Source organism: Thermobia domestica, chromosome 7 (genome assembly GCF_964235325.1).
Source record: "Thermobia domestica chromosome 7, izTheDome1.hap1.1, whole genome shotgun sequence".
NCBI lineage: Eukaryota > Metazoa > Arthropoda > Insecta > Zygentoma > Lepismatidae > Thermobia > Thermobia domestica.
This window is the reverse complement of record NC_137460.1, coordinates 71,461,042-71,485,668: the sequence shown is the minus strand read 5'-3', so window position 1 is coordinate 71,485,668 and position 24,627 is coordinate 71,461,042. Positions and strand designations below refer to the sequence as shown.

The 24,627-nt window shown below is 35.9% G+C and overlaps 1 protein-coding gene across 5 annotated transcripts in view; it reads left to right on the top strand.

Moving 5' to 3' along the window:
- The window catches only part of SLO2 (slowpoke 2), a 664,715-nt gene that overhangs the window by 432,592 nt on the left and 207,496 nt on the right, over positions 1–24,627 (top strand). For all 5 annotated transcript variants that reach the window (XM_081764837.1, XM_081764838.1, XM_081764841.1 and 2 more), the window contains one exon: positions 1,656–1,755. In XM_081764837.1, coding sequence (XP_081620963.1) covers positions 1,656–1,755 — 100 coding nt within the window. The remainder of the gene's footprint in view (positions 1–1,655; positions 1,756–24,627) is intronic.

Here is a 24,627-nt window from a genome sequence, read left to right as displayed (position 1 = left end):
ATAATAGTAATATTAGGGACAGTTAAAAGGAATAAATTAAGACAGCTGAGAAGAAATTGTTGTATTTTCAGGAGTGTTCAAAGGGTACACGAAACTCAAGAGGAAGGTTATAGTGAATTTTGAATACCAAACAAGACAATTTTTTATTAAAACGATGCATGAAATTAGTGAAAGACCATAGTGCATGAATGCCGGTAAATGGGTGGCAAGTTATGTGCCAATGATGGTAGAATACACAAACAGAAAAAATACAATAATACTATTCCATTTACACCGATTGTCCACTGAATTGCGGCCACCCTTCCACACAAGGAAGTGTGGCCAGCAGCCGAGCCGATTACATGACCACCTCAGCTGGTAATATTGCAGAGAAAGAACTCACTCGAGGCCACAAGTTGGCAGACAGCACACTGTTATAATGGGAAGTAGGCAGGATTTATCCGCATTCCAATGGGGCATTATTGTGGGTACCCAAGCAATAGGTACGTCAATAACCCAGACAGCAATACTTGTCGGATGCGTCCGTACCTGTGTAGGAAGGTATACAAGGAATGGGTAGAAGATGAAACAACGGTCTCCAAGAGACGGAACTGCAGGGGCGTACAGAAGTTCACAACGGGGGTTAGTGTTGCGTCAAACAGCTTATGACAGCAAAACGAACCATCAGTGTCCGGGAATTACGTGACTAATACAACGGTGGAATCACAATACCTATATCCCATGCAACTATACAGCGTACACTGACACGCATCAAGTTCCACAGCAGACGACCCACTCTTTATGACTCGTAACCGCCGACCTTGACTCGCTTGGGCACAGAAACACGCTAATTGGGCCGTAGATGATTGGAAAAGGGTGTGTTGGTCCGAAAAATCACGGTTTCTGCTACTGCTCTCAGACAAGGGTGTGCATATATGCTTGGGAAAAAACACTTAATCATTTTTATTAAGGAAGGTTATTTTGATTTAACTAGTTCGACAAATTTTCTTTTCAGATAATGTAGGATAGTACTAGATCTACGAGTACATCACTAGTGCGAATAATAGAAATATTCCAATATTATATTTTTCGTTAAAAAAAAAGAAGTTACAGTAATGAGAAATAATATTCTGCTTAGATCACATGCCATATTGTTTTTTTCTCCGAATTTTTCTTTTCTATTTTATCTTTCAAAATCTACATATTCTACCAATTCTTTCATTGACTACTTATACTATCCTTTAACCTAAAGAGCGTAATCAGCGGACGTCAGACTAAAATGTTTCCTGTAGTACTTTGTTTGTTGAAAGACTTTTAAAAAATAATATAAAATGTTGGTAAGTGTTACCGTTCCTGTTCTTGATTTTATTTCTCATTCACACTTCATTTTTCACATTAGTAATACTATTCCTGTTACTACTACTACTACTTACTTACTTTCTTTTACTTTACTACCTATTTAAATATCTATTTTTTCCTTAGTTCGTTTCGTTAGAAGTCATGTTTTCTACGTTTCTTTCCAAAGTAAGATGATAATTTGCCACGTCCTTAAAATTCCACTTATTATTTTTTAATTAAATGCATTGTTATATATATTTACTTAGGTATAATAATTACCATAAATTGTTATAATTAAATACCACAAAAATAAAGTTATTTTTTCTTTCTTATTTCAGGTCTTCGAATTCGGATAGCAAATTTATTCTTCAAGCTGCTTTCATGTGTCTTGTACATATTTCGGGTTGTTACGGATTTGGATCCGACATACGCAAGATGGTAAGTAAAGAATATAACATTTTTTTTTTAGTTTAGTTGTTTATGATGTACAAGTATTTAGTTTCACTTGAATAATTTATTGCAGAAAGGAACGGAACAGAGTCACTTTATTTAATTATTCTGAAAAATTTCTGGGTGAAAATTGTATCAGGAAGGAATGACACAATCCGCCTGAAACTCATTGGATTTCTCCGGCAGAGTATGACATATAAGCGATTACAGTAAACTTCTTTCTGTCAAAAAGTATTTTTTAATTATTTAATCATGCAACACTAGTCTTTAATATAGCACATACCAAATATCTCAGCAAAATACTTTTTTGTTACAGAGATACAAAGCATCGAGCAAAGCAATAATGCTTACGTCACGAAAACAGAAACAAACTGTTCTGGTGTGGCGTCACATGTCGGGTTCCCTTTCTGAGTCATATTAAAAGCTTCAGGGGATGCTTTCATATTGCAGTTTCTTACTATAAACTACAAATAAATTTAGTGGAATACTAAAAGGAAACTGACAAAACACATAAAATACTTAGTGTATATAAAAACAACATGTTAATATGACCTACTCTTCTAGTTATAATAAAAATAAATCACGCGCAGGTTGAGAATATACAGGCCAAATATCACAGCTACAAATACTACATATAACTTTTTCTTTACTCTCAAAACTATGCTCCCAGTGGTTTGAAAGTTGATGTTCTATTGACGCCTATACACTTTTCACATTCTTCATTGTACACACTGAAAAATTATTGACATACATATAAATGTAGCGAGCCTCCACGCTATTATACTACGGCTACGAAAATAGAACTTTTTGCATGAAAACACACTTAATGTCTTTTAAGAAATTCGTATCCTATTACATGCTTTACATTTTTCTACTATATACTATACCATGGTTTGGAGCTGAAAATACCGATATCGAAAAGAGGCAGACTGGTAGTGAAAAGGGGTTAGGCTGTTAAAAGAGCATGAAAGAAGAGCAAGGCTCGAATTTTTTTCTAACCTAGACGACAATTCTCAATACTAGGACCCCTGATAATACAAATCCAATGTGACAAAATAGATCAACCTATTTTGAATTTAAATTATCTATGCGCCAGACTCATATTTCCAGTCACCCGAGATTTTTCGAGCCGTGAGAGGAATATTAATATAAATCCATTGCACTAAATGTGTTATTGTTTTGAAAATTGAACTTTTTTCTTTGATCAACCTCAACTATATACTGTCCTCAGCATAGAAACATATTTTTTTTCTTGTCAGCTCTGAATGTATGTTTGGTGTATGGTAATACGATACACTTGCAAAAGACAATGCCGAGAAAGCATCGCGTTTTTTGTTTTGACAGATCCACAATAAGAAGAATCAGGAAAAGCAAATGGTCAAAGAGTTTAGCCCTTTCGTTTAAATTTGGTTAGAGTAAAAAGTTGGTTTCACGTGTATTGCTTCACTCACTAGAAAAGAATATTGTGTATATTACTCGCCTTGACGTATCTCAAACTTTCGTACTCATTCAGTAATCCGGGGTGACTCAGTGGTAGATATCTCAACACTGGTTTAGGGGTTCGTGGTTCGATGACAGGCCATGTGAGTTTGTAGTGAACATCATCTCGTCCGTAAGGTTTCCTCACGGTTCTGGCTTTTCCTCCAACGTAATCAATTCACCAATTTTATTATAATAATTCCCTTTCATTAATCATCCGGCAAACACAGGATATAAAAAGGGACGTGAAACTATAAATTTCATATAATTTAATTCAGTAATCAGCCAATTGGAACTGTTATCATTCCTGTTATATCGTACTTATTTATTGATTTAAACGCTAATTCATGTGTTCAAAATATAAAGTCGATCTGGTACACTGCTTACCAAATTGAACTAATTATATCAGTTACATGCATTTTATTACTAATATAAACATTTATGAGTATGATCTACTGGCTAAAGAAGACAACTGTAAGCCCCTCGTCCTTCCCAAAAAGTGAAATACCTGTAAGTGTTGTTAATGTGTAAATTAATTCGATAATAGTACTGGAGAATTCACAGAAAGTTCATGGACATGATTATCGTCTTAAGTTCATGGATCTCAGTATTGAATTCGGTAGAGAATTTAGATACTTTTTACTTGGGAAAGTGCTTTCCCCTTAGGCTCTCCCTTGAATGCATACCTTATTGAATCTACGACGAACTTTCATAACAGAAATCTGCATTTTACTATGAAATCACTGTCATTTTATATCGTGGATTTTTTCTTAAGTATAAACAAGATTCGCTTTGTAAGGCGGGTTAGTGACCAAAACATAAGAACGTTTATTAGTACATTTACTTATATTGCAAGCAAATTCACATTATGTAAAGCATACATCTTTCAAAAGAATTGCAAGTTTATTCATAGGCATGAATTGTGGTGTACTTTTAATGAAAGTAAACTAGTTACATAGTAAATTGATTGCATTGACTTTGTTCCCGAGTAATACTTCAATAATATGTTAAATACTTTTTGTATAATCTTGAAAATTAATACACTATAAAATCGTGCTTAGATAATCAAATAATTGGTAAAAATTAAATAGACAAATACTTTCCAAAGAAGCCCTAAAATAAGTTATTTTTTAAATTCTTCGTTTTATTAGTAATGTCGTATACACTTGAAGAAACATGAATCCTATCTCTAAGTTGTTTCCCTACTGTGCGGCTCAGCTCAGATAATTTCCCCCAAACCGACAGATGACGTACAAAAAGATTTTTTTTCTGCAATCAGCTAGCTCTAAAGTATTTTATAGGGTAATAAAAAAAAAGTAATTAAAGTGTCCATTTCAGCATGATGGCCCATGCATCGGCCGAACAATGCCCTTGGTTTGAAGCTTAGAGTAGAACCACTAGAGAGCGGTTTACGCAACACTCAGAGAGTGAAACGTGAATAAACGTCACTATCATCCTAACCTCAATATAAACAGGTGACTAAGTTCGAACAGCTTCGTATACAAAGTAGCTTCTCTTACCGTGAAATTTCTGCACGTAAAGGGTATACCAAGGCCGCCATGACAGTAGTGATGCATGTGTGGAAACAATTATAGAAGAGAACGCAACCACGATCGGACTGTGAACCGAGCAATGTGGCCACACCACTGGATGATAGACATCTTGACCATATAAGACAGACTATCACCTTCACACTGATATATGTTAACGAATGTAAATTTGTCTACGTCGATGGTTTGATGGCATCTATTGAATGCTGGACTGGCGTCAAGCATGCCTATGCGTTAGCTTCCATCGACTCACAATGACAAAAGTCTCACACTACACACCACACATGTGAACGTGAACACAGTCGGTGGTTGGCGGCGCGACACAGATCATCATATGATGTATTCGAACAAGTAGAAACAAATGTTACAAGAAATTAGGAATTTCTCTTTTTAAAAAAAAGAAAAAAAGTACTTAGATACGTATGAAATATTTCAGTTTAACGTTTCACGATTTTATCCTTTACGCTAAGGGAGACGGATGACTAAGTCAAGTGAATGATGATGATAATGATTGGTTGAATGAAAATGTGCGAGGAAACGGGAGTACCTGGAAAAAACCTACAGATAAGATATTATCAACCACAAATGAAGGGTAAGGGGAAAAAACAAGGAATGTCCATATGTGTGCTTTGCCCTATCTATTGATGACTCTTGGTACTATTTGACTGTATATGCCATGCATGCGTAGATGTAGAAATAGCCAAGGAAAGGGGCTAAATATTTGACTAACATTATTCATTTTATACGCGGCTTTCAATATTAAAACATCATTTTCTCAAAAAATACAGTTTTGTGACATTCCTTCTTTTTCTCCTTACCCTTCAAATTTACTTGGTCAAGGATCGAAGCAAGGACTCGACGCACCAGAGACAAACGCTCTACCATTGAGCTACCGTGTTCCTTCGTAGATAGTTTTCAATTTACATAAGGACCTTTTTAGAGCAATTTGGTATTTCAAACCAATTGAAGATATCAAAAAGAGAGGTAAATATTGCTACACTCCTTAAAATTGCATATTTGTAGAAACGTTTTTAACACAATTTGTTGCTTCCTTTGTTTATATAGCATTACAGCTATCAAGGATGTTATAAAATAGAGGATCTGCCCATATGTATCCTCATCCTATTAAATCAATGAAGCCAAAAAACAACCGAGCATCGGCACGTTTGATTGGCTACTCTCGTTTCCGCCATCATCTGATTGGCTACTTTCGTTTCCGCCATGATTGTTGGCTCAAAACATTGCGATTCTATTGGGCAGAGTAGGGGTGGCGAAACTGTGACGTATGGCTTCAACATTTTGTTGTAAGGGCAGATCCTCTATTTTATAACATCCTTGACAGCTATAGTTTTTGGTAGATGTATTACAAGAAGTTCAAGCAGTGTTGCAAACTTTACCAGTGATCACTATATCTCGGAAATGATTTCAGATATCGAATTGCTGTAAACGCTATTATGGTCTTTATTGCAAATTATCTATGTAATTGGATGTGTGCCTAACTAAGCAGTTTTTGAAAAAAAAAAGTAAAATTTTCAATCCTTGGCAACTTTTCTTTTATTCATTCGTAATACAACATATCGTGAACATAGACGTTAATATACTTTGGATGTTCTCGTCCCTCTCACTTGCTCTATAGGCCTCCAGACTTTGGATGTTTGTGAAACCATACCATTCTTAGTTTGCAACACTAAATAATAAATGTGATATTGTAAATTTTTGTTTAATATGTAGATTAAACGACAAACTTAGGGATGTTACTGTAATATAAACAGACAGATTTTGGAAGCTTCTGCGGCAATAATAGTGCAAGTGAAACGGACGGGACAGTGCACATCGAATGTACCTTATTATGACCATGATGTGACGAAACTCTAATAAATGGAAACAAAATTACAAGGGATTAAAAAATTTACCATCTTCATAAGGTTTTCGAAACTTGATTAATTATTATATAGATTGTTTACAGTAAAGATGAATATCATAATGGCATTTACAGCAGTTTGATGTCTCAAACCGTTCTTGAGATTCGGGTATTGTAGAAGTTTGCAACACCGCTTCATATTATGTATTTGCGAAACCTTAATATCATTACAACTGCAAAGAACTATAGTTTTAATGTTACAGAAGCAAAGGGAAGCAAACATAATGTAAAGATTTTTGTGTTTTAAGGTAGAGCTAAAAGATGGCACACGGGAGATTGGACTTTCCCATCACCCTTTATTATCAAAGCTTTCTCTTGTATACAATAAATATTACAAATAAGTTTAAGTTCCTCTAATTATTTGGAGATTTGTTGTTGAAATTAAAGGAGCCCAATAACCATGCGTTTTAGGGCTTGTTGGATGTATTCCTCTCAGTGACCATGCATCTTAGAGAAGAGGATAAAGAACTCGCAATGACCGAGCGTCTTAGAGACTTGCTTGTTTGATTAACTGGGCGAGATTGATGTCTCCTCTGGTGTCCTGTCTCCTTTTATGCAGAAATGTTGCTGACTGCATGCGTCACTTGCCGATCGTTGGTGATGGTGGACGACTTCTTCTTGATTGTCGTCTAAGGAGTGTTTACATCTACCACGTGGTGCAGAAATACATGGAACCTTAGAATATTTAGAAGTTCCTACAAGTACGCCATTTTAGAAAAAGAAACGGCCCGAGGGGAGGCATTTACGCCGATTTCAAGAGTTTCAGTATTCGCACACTACCCTAGCCAGCTGTTTGTAGTTGGTCATGTAAAATGTACAGAAATATTTGGGCAAGAGAACAGAACCTAACCAACCCCTGCGGGGCTTCTAACCCGTTCCTACCACTACTACTATTACTACTACCACTATTATTATTATTACTATTACTTTTACTATGGGTCCGTACAGTAAAACTGCAAGCTTATTTTAATGAAAAAAATGTTATGAAACTTTAAAAATTATCTATAAATCACCTTTTTGAGTATTATTTTCCATCCTATTTTAATGAAAAATCCTTGGGCAGGGTTTGAACCGACGCCAAAAATGATTATCATTACTAGCATGTTGCCCTAGCACGCTCGGCTACGAGGGCCGACAGCAGTTGACTTTTCCTTTCCGCTATATGTAGGTCATGACTTTTGATGTTCTATCTGCATCGGCCAATAAGATCACGATATCTGAAACTCTTGGGATCCGCGAAAATGCCGAGGGGAGATTCTAGAGATTGCCCCTTTCCTATTTGACCTTGATTAAATGTTACATTGCCTATTTCTACTTTAAAAGTTTTCATTCATAAGTAGTTTTCAAATGATCTAATGTATGACAATGATAGACCATATTAATAACTTGAGTCAAAGACATTTGACATATCGATGTGTATTTAACGTCTACCTGTAAATCACTTTTTAATGTAAAGTATGTAAAATCGGTGAAATGAATATAATTTGTTACAGTCTATTTACCCTTGTAGAAACCATGTCGCTTGTCATTTGAAATATTCTTTACATCGAAATATAAAAAAAAAAAATGTTTGTGTATAACTAATTCAAAAATTTTAGAGAATACATTTACTAAATTTATAGACCTATAGTTTATAACATTATCTCGATCACCAGATTTTATATTAGCACAACATATACTTGTTTCCATTTTGAAGAAGATATTTCACTCTTTAACGATGCGTTACATATGATAGTTAAATTTGAAGCTACTCCTTTATTACAGAAATATTAGTCGGCATATAATTACTGCTATATTCAGTTTCATAACCATATATTTTTTAGTAAAATTTTCTAGTCTCCAGATATTTCTTTAAACCATCTTTGTTAACTCGGAGTCCCTCTGATACCATATTACACTATATTAAATTGTTTGGCTTTTACAAAATATTTTGATTTCTTTTGCTTATTAATGATTTTAAGTCTCTATTCATCCACAAGGTCCTTATATGTTGTATTGTTATATAATTTCTTCGGTACATGAGAATCAAAAACCTCATATAATATGTTATCATACAAGCTTTCAGATACTTTTTATCGACATTTTTGGCAGGATCATAATTTTATTTATTTTTCTTTGTTTCGTAATAAACATGTAAAAAATCAGCTTTCTTAAAGTCATAATTGATGGTCTGCTCCATACTCTTTTTCCCATTTTATTGTTTCTTATAATATTCCATGAATATACATATAAATGATGGTTGAAAACGGTCGATTTTTGTTAATGGTTCAACATTAAAGTTTGTTGTACTGTTTTGTATATTCGTAAATAACAGTTTTAGTACTCTATCCTTATGTATGGCATTGTGCTACTTATTTAGCTAATTCAATTGGAGAAGATTGCTTAACTCTATGACCTTTGCTATTATTTTTTTAACGGAAGTTACTAGTGGTTATAGTCGTTGTTTCCCAGTCAATTCTTCCATCATTAACGTTCGTTGTCAACAAGGAAGAAAATACCCAGTCGCAATAATCTGTAAAATTCTTTAACGGTAGGATAGAAGGAAATAGTGTAAACATAGTAAAACTGTTTTTTATTACTATTACATCTAGCCTATTATCAGGGACTTTTGTCATTGTGTACGAGTATTTGTTGTTTATCAAAATCACACACACTTTCCTGTCCTTTTTAATGATATACTTATTAGATAATTGTACGAAATGTACGTACATTTGTTCCCTATAATCATGTTTCTGTGACACAATAATAATAACAATAATTTTGTAATACATATGTAGTCTATGCATGGCGAGTTACTATTGCTTTCACATTCTGAAACAAGACTTCCGGTTCGCTTTCAGTAGGTAAAAGTCCAGCCCCCTAAAGAAAAACTTGCTGGATACAGCCCGATTATGTTCTACATAAACCAATGCTCATTGCTGTAGTCAAAACTTTGTTTTTAAGCATAGTTACCAAGACGATTGCGTCATTTGTCTAACCATAAGACGGCCTTGTCGATGCCACTTTCGTAAATTCGGGCCCTGCCTGTTGAGCCAGCGTTGCAACACTGTTTTCACATCTTCATCGCTTTGAAATCTGTGCCCTCGAGGAAGTTCTTCCATGCTGTGAAAAGATGGCAATCACTGGATGGTAGATCATTGCTGTATGGTGGACGTTTCACACACACTCCCACCGAAACTGAGCGCAACAGTTCTTAAGTGATACTGGCACTATATGACTGAGCATGATCGTACAAGAGTAGCATACTCCTTGAAGTAAATCCAGGAAGTTTCCGCTGAATTGCAGCTCGTAAACTTTCCAATATTGCACCGTAACCAGCTGCAATAATTATTGCTCCCTTCTTCAAGAAATCGATCGGTAACACACCTTTCTGATCTCAGAAGCCAGTAGCCATCACTTTGCCAGTCATGATCTTGAATTTTTACTGCATAGGAAACCTAGATGCTTCCACTTCATGTCTGCTTTTTTTCTTTTGAAGGGTTGATGGTGAACCTAGGTTGTCACCAGTGACAATACGCTCAAGAAAATCTTGACCGCCAACGGCATATTGCTATAAGAATTACTGGGCACTAGACATTTTCTGTGCTTTGTGATCTTCAAAAAACTTTCATCGTACTCATCCAGCATACACTTTGTGAAATCAAATATTCAATAATATGGCTAACTATTCCATGCGACAAACTCAAATCGAACGATAGTGATTCCCCTCTTCTCCATGATTGCATCTTCCACATATGTTTTTTTTGTCTGCCGTTACAACTGGTGTGCGTTTGTCACTCCGAGCAGTCCACTGTTGTAGCCCTCTCGATTTGAAATTGATTGCACCATTTTACCATACTCTGATGACTCATCATGCTTTTCTCATAGACATTCACCATTTGACGATAAATTTCCACAGCTGACACGTTGTTCGCATTGAGAAATCGAATGACAGCGAGCACTTCCTGTTTGCACCATTGCTGTAGTCAACCCTACATATTTAACCACTATGACATCTCCTGAAATAATGGAATCATTTTGCCATATTTCACCTTTGAAATTTTGACGGTACATACGTAGGATTTGTGTCGTAAGATGTCACTAAGAAACATTTTTAGAATTGAACAAGGGGAGAATATGAGTTGCGGTTATTAGGTCTATAATAGTAAAATGCCTATAGACTATCTAGGAATTTCTTAAGCTTGAAAACATGAAATTTGATATTTGAACTCCTCATTTAAAATAATAAACACGACCTAGAAGGGGAGAAAAATGTTGGTGTAATTCAGTAAGATCTCATACGAGATGTTTGAATTTGGTGCTGCATTTCAGGCTCACAAAACAATTCAATATGAAAGACACAGGAGGAGAAATGCAAAATAACGCTCACAATAATATGTAGGTGGATTTGTTAATTTTCTCATGTACCGAAAATTGTGTTAGCAGTCTATTGTAGAAACCATTTTCTAACCTTGCTTGTATGGTAGGTATATTGAACAAGAAGTTATGGCCGATATAAAATATTACTCCGTGCTTGTAGTTACGTAGTTACCTTGACTTGTTCTTGAATTAACGTGAACAACAAGAAGTATCGTATATAGCTACTGCACGCATGCTATAACATCTTCGACCAAATGCTATTAATAACTATTTCGTGTCCAGCCATACTTTTGTATATCCTCTATGGAGTAATTCTTTTCAAAAATTTCAGGAGAAATTTGTCATGCAAAGCAGCAAATGTAATGCGAGAGAAGCCGCAACGGACAAAAGTAATGAGGTTATATAATGGGATGGAAAGGAAGGGAGAAGTTAACCTCCTGCTACGGGGTTCAATTAGAGAAAAATGGATTGTTACATGACGTAAATAACAAAGACGAGGTGGAATTCCACAATAGAGTGTATTGTTGCCAGAAAATGCGCATACTCACAAACATCACGCATATTACATCAAAAACTTCGGAACAAATACGTCAATTTGAATATATTCTCCTTTGCAATGAATACGATGTTTCTCTTTCCTTTTAAAGCTACCGGCAACGAAATATGTAAACTGGTAATTTGTTTAGTATATAGGTGATATTTATAAAAGAACGTGTCAGGTAAGTTTATATACTATTGAAGAGACTGTGTGGCCAGGCCTCATTTCGTATCTAAACTAAACTACTACTGATGGGAGGGCATAGTGGCTCAGTGGTAGAGCGTTCACTTCTGGTGAGTGGGGTCTCTGGTTCAATCCCAGCTCTTGCCAAGTGGACTTTGTGGTGGACAAAAACAGTGTTCGTGGGTTTTATCGGGATTCTGCCGTTTCTCACACTTTATTCATTCCATCATTGCATTCATTTCTCATCATTACCGTTTTCTTTAGCCGGCATAACTGTGGGACGTTAAACTTAAAGATTGCATTTTCACTTCATAAACACCTGGTGCAATAACCCTGGGGAGCAAGAGCCCGTCAGCCACCTTGTGGTCTTTAGGGTGAGTGTGGTAAGCACCATTGAGTGCTGACTTTCTAAACTGGAGTTCAGTACTTCATTCTTTCAAGTAGCTTCTCAATTATTCTCATTACGCTGGGTATACACAGCAATCTAGCGCTGTTTGGCTTCGCTGATCTCACAAGAAGTGGTATTTTAATGCAGTTAGGCCATTGTCTCTTTTCGTATAAGTGTCTGATATATTTTCGGATCGCAACGAGATAAAAAAAAAAAAAAAACAGTTTTAATTTGTAACTGGTATACCAATCATTGTAAACTAAAACGCAAATGCTTGCGTTACGTTGACGCAAACCGATTAGTAATATGGCTCCAGGACTGTGTACAGAAAGAACCAGTTGAGAATGCTCCAAGAGCATTGCCAGAACGAACGTAAAAATAATTAATTTTTCTTATTAACTTCTACAAGCTTTATACCAATTGTTCTTTTACTTTATTAGTTTACTTATTAGACAATTCTTGTAATACATCTACCCATTTACAGTTTCTTTAAGTACTAAATTTTCCCACATGTTTTGTTTAAAGGTTCTGTTGAAACGTTCTACCACATGTTGTTTTATGAAGACACTTGCTCAAAATGGAGAACTCACAGTTGAAAAATTCGCAAAATAATCTCTCTCTATGACTTACAGTTCCCGAGATGTGGACCCTTGTGAACCTGGCCCCCCCACCTCTCGGTACAAACGATTTCCGCATATCAATAAAAAGTACTTCGTTTGTACCGGTTTGTACCGCAAATATTTTTGTTTGTACTGTACTGCAGTATGAGAAATTAAGAAAACAAAGTGGGGGGGCCAAGTTCACGCAGCCCCCCCACATTGTCCTAGGATCGATTTAATTGGCTCATTTGAAAGATTTTCGTTTGTACCGGATTGTACCGCAGTTTGTTTCGTTTGTACCGTTCTGAATTATGAAAAATTAACGAAACAAAATGGGGGCCCAGAACAAACAGGCCCCAAATCACGACTTAATATACCAGGTACCCATGATTTTTGTATGTCATATGAAAGTACTTGGTTAGTACCGAATTGTACCACAAAGAGTTTTATTTTTGCCGTAATAGATTATGAAAAATTAAGAAAACAAAATTGGGGGGCTGTGTGAACCTGGCCCCCCCACCACGTAGTACAAACGATTTAGTTGGCTCATTTGAAAGATTTTCGTTTGTACCGGATTGTACCGTAGTTTGTTTCGTTTGTACCGTTCTGGATTATGAAAAATTAACGAAACAAAATGGGGGCCCAGATCAAACAGGCCCCCAAATCACGACTTAATATACCAGGTACCCATGATTTTTGTATGTCATATGAAAGTACTTGGTTAGTACAGGATTGTACCACAAAGAGTTTTATTTTAGCCGTAATAGATTATGAAAAATTAAGAAAACAAAATTGGGGGGGCTGTGTGAACCTGGCCCCCCCACCACGTAGTACAAACGATTTAGTTGGCTCATTTGAAAGATTTTCGTTTGTACCGGATTGTACCGTAGTTTGTTTCGTTTGTACCGTTCTGGATTATGAAAAATTAACGAAACAAAATGGGGGCCCAGATCAAACAGGCCCCCAAATCACGACTTAATATACCAGGTACCCATGATTTTTGTATGTCATATGAAAGTACTTGGTTAGTACAGGATTGTACCACAAAGAGTCTTATTTTAGCCGTAATAGATTATGAAAAATTAAGAAAACAAAATTGGGGGGCTGTGTGAACCTGGCCCCCCCACCACGTAGTACAAACGATTTAGTTGGCTCATTTGAAAGATTTTCGTTTGTACCGGATTGTACCGTAGTTTGTTTCGTTTGTACCGTTCTGGATTATGAAAAATTAACGAAACAAAATGGGGGCCCAGATCAAACAGGCCCCCAAATCACGACTTAATATACCAGGTACCCATGATTTTTGTATGTCATATGAAAGTACTTGGTTAGTACAGGATTGTACCACAAAGAGTTTTATTTTAGCCGTAATAGATTATGAAAAATTAAGAAAACAAAATTGGGGGGCTGTGTGAACCTGGCCCCCCCACCACGTAGTACAAACGATTTAGTTGGCTCATTTGAAAGATTTTCGTTTGTACCGGATTGTACCGTAGTTTGTTTCGTTTGTACCGTTCTGGATTATGAAAAATTAACGAAACAAAATGGGGCCCAGATCAAACAGGCCCCGAAATCACGACTTAATACACCGGGTACCCATGATTTTTGTATGTCATACGAAAGTACTTGGTTAGTACAGGATTGTACCACAAAGAGTTTTATTTTAGCCATAATAGATTATGAAAAATTAAGAAAACAATATTGGGGGGGCTGTATGAACCTGGCCCCCCCCACCACGTAGTACAAACGATTTAGTTGGCTCATTTGAAAGATTTTCGTTTGTACCGTAGTTTGTTTCGTTTGTACCGTCCTGGATTATGAAAAATTAACGATACAAAATGGAGGCTCAGATGAAACAGGCCCTCAAATCACGACTTAATACACCGGGTACACATGAGTTTTGTATGTCATATGAAGGTACTTTTTTAGTAGCGGATTGTAACACAATGAGTTTTAGTTTGATTTAGATTTAGGTTTGTGGGTTAAACTGGCCCGCACAACTTATTTTTCATTAAAATTCAAATCAAAACGGTATCAAATATTTTTACCCGATATGTTCAAATTTGTAACGCCAAAATTAAAGTTTGTACCCTCATCAATTTCGAAAAAGGTTGGATTTTTGATAACGGGTGGAGCAGAGCCTCACAACTATTTTTCTTTCCAATTCGAATCAAAATGACACCATAAATTGGTACCCCATACTTACCAATTTGTACCACCAAATTAGAACTTTTACTTCCACCAATTTCGAGAAATTTTAGTTTTGATGGCGGGTCAAACTGGATTGCACAACTTATTTTTCTTTCAAATTCGAATCATAACGGTATCGAAAAATTTGAATCATAACGGTACCCATTATGCGCCCACTTGTACCATGAAAATTAGAATTTGTACACACTACTTATTTCGACAAAATTGGGATGTAATGGAGGATCAGTGGATCAGCATGACCACAACTGGCCTACACAACACATTTTTTTTTTAATTTGAATGAAAACTGTATTAAAACTTTGTAAACAATATATACCAATTTGTACCTCCAAAACTATGATTTGCACCCTCACCAATTTCGCGAGAATTGAATTTTTAATGGCGAGTCAAGTAGGCTTGCACACTTTTTCTTCCCAATTCAAATCAAAACGGTACCAGAATTCTGTACCCAATGTGTACCAATTTGTAACACCAAAATTAGAATTTATATCCCAAGAAATTTCGTGGAGCGTGGCAAGTCACGTCAGACAGAATTTTGTTGGCAGGTCAAACTTGCTCACACAACTTATTTTTCTTTCCAATTTTAATCAAAATTTTTCAAAAATTTGTACCCTATATGTTCAACTTTTTCAACAAAACTTAGAATTTCTAGCCCCATCAATTTCGAGGAACTTGAGGAACTTTCGAGGGACTTGAACTGGCGAGCACAAAACTTTTTGCTTCCTAATTCGAATCAAAACTGTACCAAAACTTGTAGCCAATATGTAACAACTTGTATCACCAAAACTAGAATTTGTACAGCAACCAATTTCAAGAAATATGAATTAAATTGCAGGTCAAACTGCCCGGCCAACTTATTTTTGTTTCAAATTCGAATCAAAACCTCACCAAAAATTTGAACAAAATATGTACCAATTTGTACCGCCGCAATTAGAATTTGTACCCCTACTAATTTCGAGAAATTATAATTTCTGGTGGCGGGTGAAACTGGCCCGTATAACTTATTTTTCTTTGCAATTCGAATGAAAACGGTACCAATAATGTGTACTCGATATGTATCAATTTCTACCTATAAAATTAGAATTTGTACCCTCACCGATTTGGAGAAATTTGAATTTTCAATGCTGGAGCCAACTTAACGTCGAAACTTGGCTCGCGCAACACATTTGGTTTATGAATTCGGATTAAAATGTTACCAAAAGTTTGTGGCAAGTATGTACCAGTTTGTACTCTCAAATTTAGAATTTCCAACCTTACCAATTTCTAGAAATTTAAATTTTCATTGCAATCTTCCTGGGCATGGCAATCCTTTTTTTTTTTTGTATTCAATCAAAATAGTATTCGATTCGAACGAGAACGTGCAAACAAATTTCCCCGCAATTCATAAAAACGGAACGGAAATTTGCTTTTGATTTGCATGAGCAAAATCATGTACGAATAAAGATTAGAAATTGTTATTCAACGAAGGGCCAATTTATCACCAAGTCAACTCTTCCAGGCCAAAGGCTTATTCAGAATTCATATGAATTTGTCCAAATTTTTTAGACAATTTGTAACAAAAAATATTACATTGTACATGCACCAATTCAATAAATCTGAAATGCTTACTCAAATGTGTGTATCTATTTGATCTCAAGGTAAACCAGAGAAACGAATTTTTTAAAATTCGACATCACTACTTCGCAAATGAATTTGTTACTATTTCCATTAAACATTTTAACTCTGGAGTGTATTATTGATGGTAACTGAATTTGTAAAAATTTGTATAAGCAAAATTAGAACTTAGACTCTGTTTTCGAAACGGAGATATGAGTGGATAGAGACGATTTCACAGAACTGATCCTCTGAATGAGTTCTATAATAAAAATTAATATTATCCATGATCACAAATGGTTGGAGAAAAAAATCACCCACTCATAAATATTTTGGAGTCTCCAACATATGTAGATGTTTGACTCTCTCTCCCCCAACCAAGTTGTTTTGTGATAATGCTTTCCTTTATTCTTTCTAACATTTGGTACACCGTAGAAAAATATTAAAATAATTTTGTCTTCGGTGTTTATAAATGGCGCAAACTAATATCTATTTGGCACAAATTTTTGGTAACATTTTGATTCGAATTAATAAAAGAAATGTGTTGGCCGAGCCAAATTTCGACGTCAAGTTGGATCGAGCATTGAGAATTCAAATTTCTCAAAATTGGTAGTTGCACAAATTCTAATTTTTGTGGTACAAATTGGTACATATTAGGTACATATTTTCGATACCATTTCGATCCGAATTGAAAAGAAAATAAGTTGTGGGGACCAGCTTGACGTTGCCACCAAAAATTCAAATTTCTCGAAATAACTGGGGATACAAATTTAATTTTGGTGGTACAAATTGGTACATATTGAGTACAAATTTTTGATACTGTACTGATTCGAATTGGAAAGATAAGCAAGTTATGCAGGCAGCTTGAACCGCCAACATAAATTCAAATTTCTCGATATTGGTGGAGGTACAAATTCTAATTTTGGTGGTATAAATTGGTACATATTGGGTACAAATATTTGGTCCACCATCAAGAATTCTAATTTCTCGAAATTAGTGGGGGTAGAAATTCTAATTTTGTTGATACAAATTTCTACATATAGGGTACAAATTTTTGGTACCGTTTCGATTCGAACTAGAATGAAAAAAAGCAGTGGAGGAGAAAATTTTCCTCCACAAAAATTCAAATTTCTCGAAATTAGTTGGAGTATAACTCTAATTGTCGTCGTACAAATTGGTACATATTAGGTACCAACATTTAGTGCCATTTTGATTCGAATTGGAAGGGAAAAGAGTTGTTCGGCTCTGCTTCACCCGTTATATATGAAAATTTCATTTTTGTCGAAATTAGTGAGGGTACAGATTATAATTTTGACGGTACAAATCGTTACATATAGGGTACAGGTATTTGGTACAGTTTTGATTCAAATTTTAAAGAAAAATAAGTTGTGCGGATCAGTCTAACCCGCATATCTAAATTCGTATTTCTCGAAATTGGTGGGGATATAAATTCTAATTTTGATACTGCAAATTCGTAAATATTGGCTACAATTTTTTGATACCGTGTTGATTCGAATTTGAAAGAAAAATAAGTTGCCCAAGCCAGCATGATCCTCCATCAAAAATTCAAACTTCTAGATATTGATGCGGGTGCTAATTCTAATTTTAGTGGTATGAATTGGTACAGATCTGGTACAAATTTTTGGTCCCGTTTTGATTCGAATTGTAAAGAAAAATAAGTTATGAGGGTAACTTCGATCCGCCGTCTAAAATTCACAATTCTCGAAATTGGTGGGAGTACAAATCTAAATTTTGTGGTACAAATTGCGTACAAATTTTTGGTAACGCCTTGCTTGGAATCGGAAAGAAAAACAAGTTGTGCAGGCCAGCGTGACACATCAAAAATTTAAATTTGTAGAAATTGGTGGGAGTAAAAATTCTTACAATTTTTTTGATATTTTCATTCGAATTGAACAGAAAAATTTGTTGAGTGGGCCTGTTTGACTCACCATCAAAAATTAATATTTCTCGAAACTCATGGGGGATCAAATTGTAATTTTCGTAATAAAAAAATAGTACATATTGGTTACAAATTTTTGGTGCCGTTTCGATTCAAATTCGAAGGAAAAAGAGTTGTGCGGGCCAGTTTGATCCGCCAATAAAAATTCATGTTTGTTGAAATTGGTGGTAGTACAGATTATAATTTTGGTGCTACAAATTGGTATATATTGGGTACAAATTTTGGTAACGGTTTAGTTGGAATTGAGAAGAAAAATGACTTGTGCTGTCCAGATTGACTTCCCAACAAAAGTTCAATTTTCTCAAAAAATATTCGGGGTACAATTTTCAATTTTTGTGGTACAGATTGGTGCATATTGGGTACAAGTTTTGGTAGTTTTTTGCTTCGAATTGAAAAGGAAAATAAGTTTTCCAGCCCAGCCTGACGCGCCATTAAAAATTCAAATTCCTCGAAATTGATGGCGGTACAAATTCTAACTTTGATGCAATAAATTGATACATATTGGGTACAAATTTTTGGTGACGTTTTGATTCGAATTGGAAAGAAAACAAACATGTGCGGGCCAGGTTGACCTGCCATGACAAATTCAAATTTCTCGAAAGTCATATGTATCCTGTGTTTTAAAACTTGATTAGAATGTTTGCTTGAATTGGGACCCCAGTTTGTTTCGTTAATTTAACATAATCTACGGCGGGAAAAACGAAACAAACCACGGTACAATCCGGTACAAACGAAAATCTTTCAAATGATTCAACTAAATCGTTTGTACTACGTGGTGGGGGGGCCAGGTTCACACAGCCCCCCAATTTTGTTTCCTTAATTTATCATAACCTGTTACGGCTAAAATAAAACTCTTTGCCGTAGAATCCGGTACTATCCAAGGGCTTTAATATGACATACAGAGGTCATGTGTATCTGGTGTATTAAGTCGTGATTTGAGAGCCTGCTTGAGCTGGGCCCTCATTTTGTTTCGTTAATTTTTCATAATCCAGAACCGTACAAACGAAACAAACTACGGTACAATCCGGTACAAACGAAAATCTTTCAAATGAGCCAACTAAATCGTTTGTACTACGTGGTGGTGGGGGGGCAGGTTCACACAGCCCCCCAATTTTGTTTTCTTAATTTTTCATAATCTATTACGGCTAAAATAAACTCTTTGTGGTACAATCCTGTACTAACCAAGAACTTTCATATGACATACAAAAATCATGGGTACCCGGTGTATTAAGTCGTGATTTGGGGGCCTGTTTGATCTGGGCCCCCATTTTGTTTCGTTAATTTTTCATAATCCAGAACGGTACAAACGAAACAAACTACGGTACAATCCGGTACAAACGAAAATCTTTCAAATGAGCCAACTAAATCGTTTGTACTACGTGGTGGGGGGGCCAGGTTCACACAGCCCCCCAATTTTGTTTTCTTAATTTTTCATAATCTATTACGGCTAAAATAAAACTCTTTGTGGTACAATTCGGTACTAACCAAGTACTTTCATATGACATACAAAAATCATGGGTACCCGGTGTATTAAGTCGTGATTTGGGGGCCTGTTTGATCTGGGCCCCCATTTTGTTTCGTTAATTTTTCATAATTCAGAACGGTACAAACGAAACAAACTACGGTACAATCCGGTACAAACGAAAATCTTTCAAATGAGCCAACTAAATCGTTTGTACTACGTGGTGGGGGGGCCAGGTTCACACAGCCCCCCAATTTTGTTTTCTTAATTTTTCATAATCTATTACGGCTAAAATAAAACTCTTTGTGGTACAATCCTGTACTAACCAAGTACTTTCATATGACATACAAAAATCATGGGTACCCGGTGTATTAAGTCGTGATTTGGGGGCCTGTTTGATCTGGGCCCCCATTTTGTTTCGTTAATTTTTCATAATCCAGGACGGTACAAACGAAACAAACTACGGTACAATCCGGTACAAACGAAAATCTTTCAAATGAGCCAACTAAATCGTTTGTACTATGTGGTGGGGGGGCCAGGTTCACACAGCCCCCCAATTTTGTTTTCTTAATTTTTCATAATCTATTACGGCTAAAATAAAACTCTTTGTGGTACAATCCTGTACTAATCAAGTACTTTCATATGACATACAAAAATCATGGATACCTGGTATATTAAGTCGTGATTTGGGGGCCTGTTTGATCTGGGCCCCCATTTTGTTTCGTTAATTTTTCATAATCCAGGACGGTACAAACGAAACAAACTACGGTACAATCCGGTACAAACGAAAATCTTTCAAATGAGCCAACTAAATCGTTTGTACTATGTGGTGGGGGGGCCAGGTTCACACAGCCCCCCAATTTTGTTTTCTTAATTTTTCATAATCTATTACGGCTAAAATAAAACTCTTTGTGGTACAATCCTGTACTAATCAAGTACTTTCATATGACAAACAAAAATCATGGATACCTGGTATATTAAGTCGTGATTTGGGGGCCTGTTTGATCTGGGCCCCCATTTTGTTTCGTTAATTTTTCATAATCCAGAACGGTACAAACGAAACAAACTACGGTACAATCCGGTACAAACGAAAATCTTTCAAATGAGCCAACTAAATCGTTTGTACTACGTGGTGGGGGGGCCAGGTTCACACAGCCCCCCCAATTTTGTTTTCTTAATTTTTCATAATCTATTACGGCTAAAATAAGACTCTTTGTGGTACAATCCTGTACTAACCAAGTAGTTTCATATGACATACAAAAATCATGGGTACCCGGTGTATTAAGTCGTGATTTGGGGGCCTGTTTGATCTGGGCCCCCATTTTGTTTCGTTATTTTTTCATAATCCAGAACGGTACAAACGAAACAAACTACGGTACAATCCGGTACAAACGAAAATCTTTCAAATGAGCCAATTAAATCGATCCTAGGACAATGTGGGGGGGCTGCGTGAACTTGGCCCCCCCACTTTGTTTTCTTAATTTCTCATACTGCAGTACAGTACAAACAAAAATATTTGCGGTACAAACCGGTACAAACGAAGTACTTTTTATTGATATGTGGAAATCGTTTGTACCGAGAGGTGGGGGGGGGCAGGTTCACAAGGGTGAGATGTGGCTCCTTAAATCTCCCGAAATTGGAACTATTTTTTGGACAATATCTCGGGAACTATAAGAGTGACGCAAAAATTCCATCACTTTCTCAGATAGTTTTTGATGCCCTATCGAATGGAGGGCTCAATTTAAAAAAAAAATCGCAAATAAACAGACAGACGGACAGACAGACACACACACACACACGCAGACATTGAGAATTCAGTAACGAACATTTTAAGTTCGTTGAAAATGTAGAAAGTGAACCGGATATCTAGAAAACGATATTAAACAAACTAATAACCATTTCCCATTTCTTATAGACGAGAAATTTGGGTCCGCAATTTATGATGTCATGATTGTTTGGCACTCAAATTTATACACTATACGAAACGTCTTGGAAACAATTATGGTCCATATAGACTTTTGTATATACTACTTGGCTCTTTTTCTATATTTTGTGTATTGTTCGTTATAAATTAATCACTATTTTTTGTTTAAAAAAGTGGAGTGAGCCTTAAGAGGAAACATGGGAATGGATACAGTTATCATGGCTTAAAATCTTCGATTTAGCATGGTCCATAAGCACTTTACATTATAGATCTCAGGTCAATGAAGTTTTGTGATAAATATTATGGTCGTTTAAAGGTACTGGTTGTGACACTGATCACTACCTGGTAGTAGCGATAATAAGAGAGAGAGATTATCGTTGAATAAAGGAAATATTCAGTGTCTGAAAACGCTGAAATTTAATTTCTAGAAACTAGAAGAAAGTCAGGTAAGAGAGGAATACCAAATTCAAATTTCGAACAGATTCGCGGTTTTAGAAGATTCGGAGTGCACTAGTGTTGAGGATGCTTGGATTGAAATCAGAGATAGCATTAAAATTTCAGCAAAAGAAAAATTGGGACACGCGGAAATACGTAGGAACAAACCATGGTTCGACCAGGAATGTATTAAACTAGGCAAGAGAAAACAGGCAAAATTACTTCGGCTACAAAATCCGAATGAAATAATTACACAAAATTTCGTAGACATCGGGCGGGAAACTTTTTTAAATAAAGAAACGCGATTTTCTGAAAGCCAAAATTAAAGAACTTGAAGATAATAGTAAAAACAAAAACATTCGGGATATATTTAAGGGGATCAACAAATTTAAGAAAGGCTATCAATCGCGTGCTTATATATTAAAGAAAGCTGACTGAACCATTCTCACTAATACAGATAGCATCTTTAAAAGATGGAAAGATTTTTTTGGTGAATTGCCTAACACACAGCCAAAACCTAATGTTCGTGGAGGAAGTAAAATACACACCGCAGAACCGTATATTCCAGAACCTAACCAAATAGAAGTAGAAACCGCTATAAAGAAATTAATGAAACACAAATCTCCGGGTGTAGACGAAATTCCGGCTGAGTTAATTTTAGCTGGAGGCGAGAAATTGTGGAACAAGATACAGAAACTCATTCTCCTTACCTGGAACAAGGAGGAATTGCCTCAAAAATGGAAAGAATCAATGATTTTCCAAATCACAAGAAAGGCGACAAAGATGGTTGTAATAATTATCGTTTCTCTTCTATCAACATCCTATAAACTCCTTTCAAACATTCTATTAGCAAGATTGACCCCATACGCAGATGAAATTATTGGAGATTATCAGTGCGGATTTAGATTAAATCGTTCAAGTATCGACCAAATTTTACAATTCCACAAATACTCGAAAAGAAGTGGTAATACAATACCCCGGTACATCAATTACTTATTGATTTTAGAAAGGCTTACGACTCGGTTAGAAGAGAAACATTGTACAACATTCTTACAGAATTTGGAATACCGAAAAAGCTAATTAGATTAATTAAAATATGTTTAAATGAATCCCAAAGTAAAGTCCGGGTAGGAAAATTTTTGTCCACGAGCTTTCACGTCGAGAATGGCCTGAAACAATGAGATGTGTTCTTCTATTATTATTGAGATTATTGAGATGTGTTCTTCTGAGAAAACTAAATATATGCAAATGCGTCGTAATCGTAGTACGGCAAATGCGTTAAAATCAGTGTTGGGAAGTAAAGTAACGTAAGTAACGCGTTACTTTTTAAGTAACGTTTCCTAGTAACGCGTTACATCTTTTCCAAAGTAACTGTAACGGTAACGCGTTACAAATTTTTAAGTAACGTACCTAGTTTGCGTTACTTTTTCCGCGTTACATTTCGGACGAGTAACTACAATATATGTATATTTTTTTCGGAAACAAATGTTTCTTTCCTGTAAGTGAATTTCTCAGGATGAAACAATCGAGCATGAACTACGTATGTCAGTGACCGACAGTCACAGACACACAGAGAACAGATAAGTTCGTAGTGCCACTTGCTGTTTTTTGAAGATGAGGACAGCCTTAGGGAAATCACGTGTACTGATTGCAAGCACCTGGAAGATTTTGTCGTAGATTTTGACAGCTCCAAATCAATACTTTCAGTGAGTGAAATAGGAGTGCAATGATACTTGTAGTCTATTTTACTTTGATTGGTGTTGTTTTTATAAAGATGGAGAACGAAAATATTTTACTGTTCGAACATTTGAAAGAATACTTTTTCTAAAGAGCTGAGGATGATGGTGGACAGAATTTAAAAGTAAAGTGTCTGAAGTGTCCCGCGGAAAATATTTATCAACAACTAGGGTGCCATAATTAACGATTTACAGTCAGGGGTTAATATGAATAAACTGTGTTCTGATGAGCAGGCCTACTTTATTACTAGAAAATAGTTTGCTGATGGTATGTAATATTGGAGTTCTTTCAGATCAGTTTCAAGTCGAGTCGAGTCAAGTCGAGTTTCGAGTCAAATCAAGGGTAATATCCTCGAGTCTAGTTCCGAGCCGATTCAGTTTTTCCCGTCGAGTTTCGAGTCCAGTCTAGTTTGATAAATGGCTTGTTCGTTTTAAGTCGTCTTGAAATCATGGCCTGATTACACTGGAAAACGAAAGCCATGAGCAATGTAAGCTAAACAGTAATATGGAATACTCTTAGTG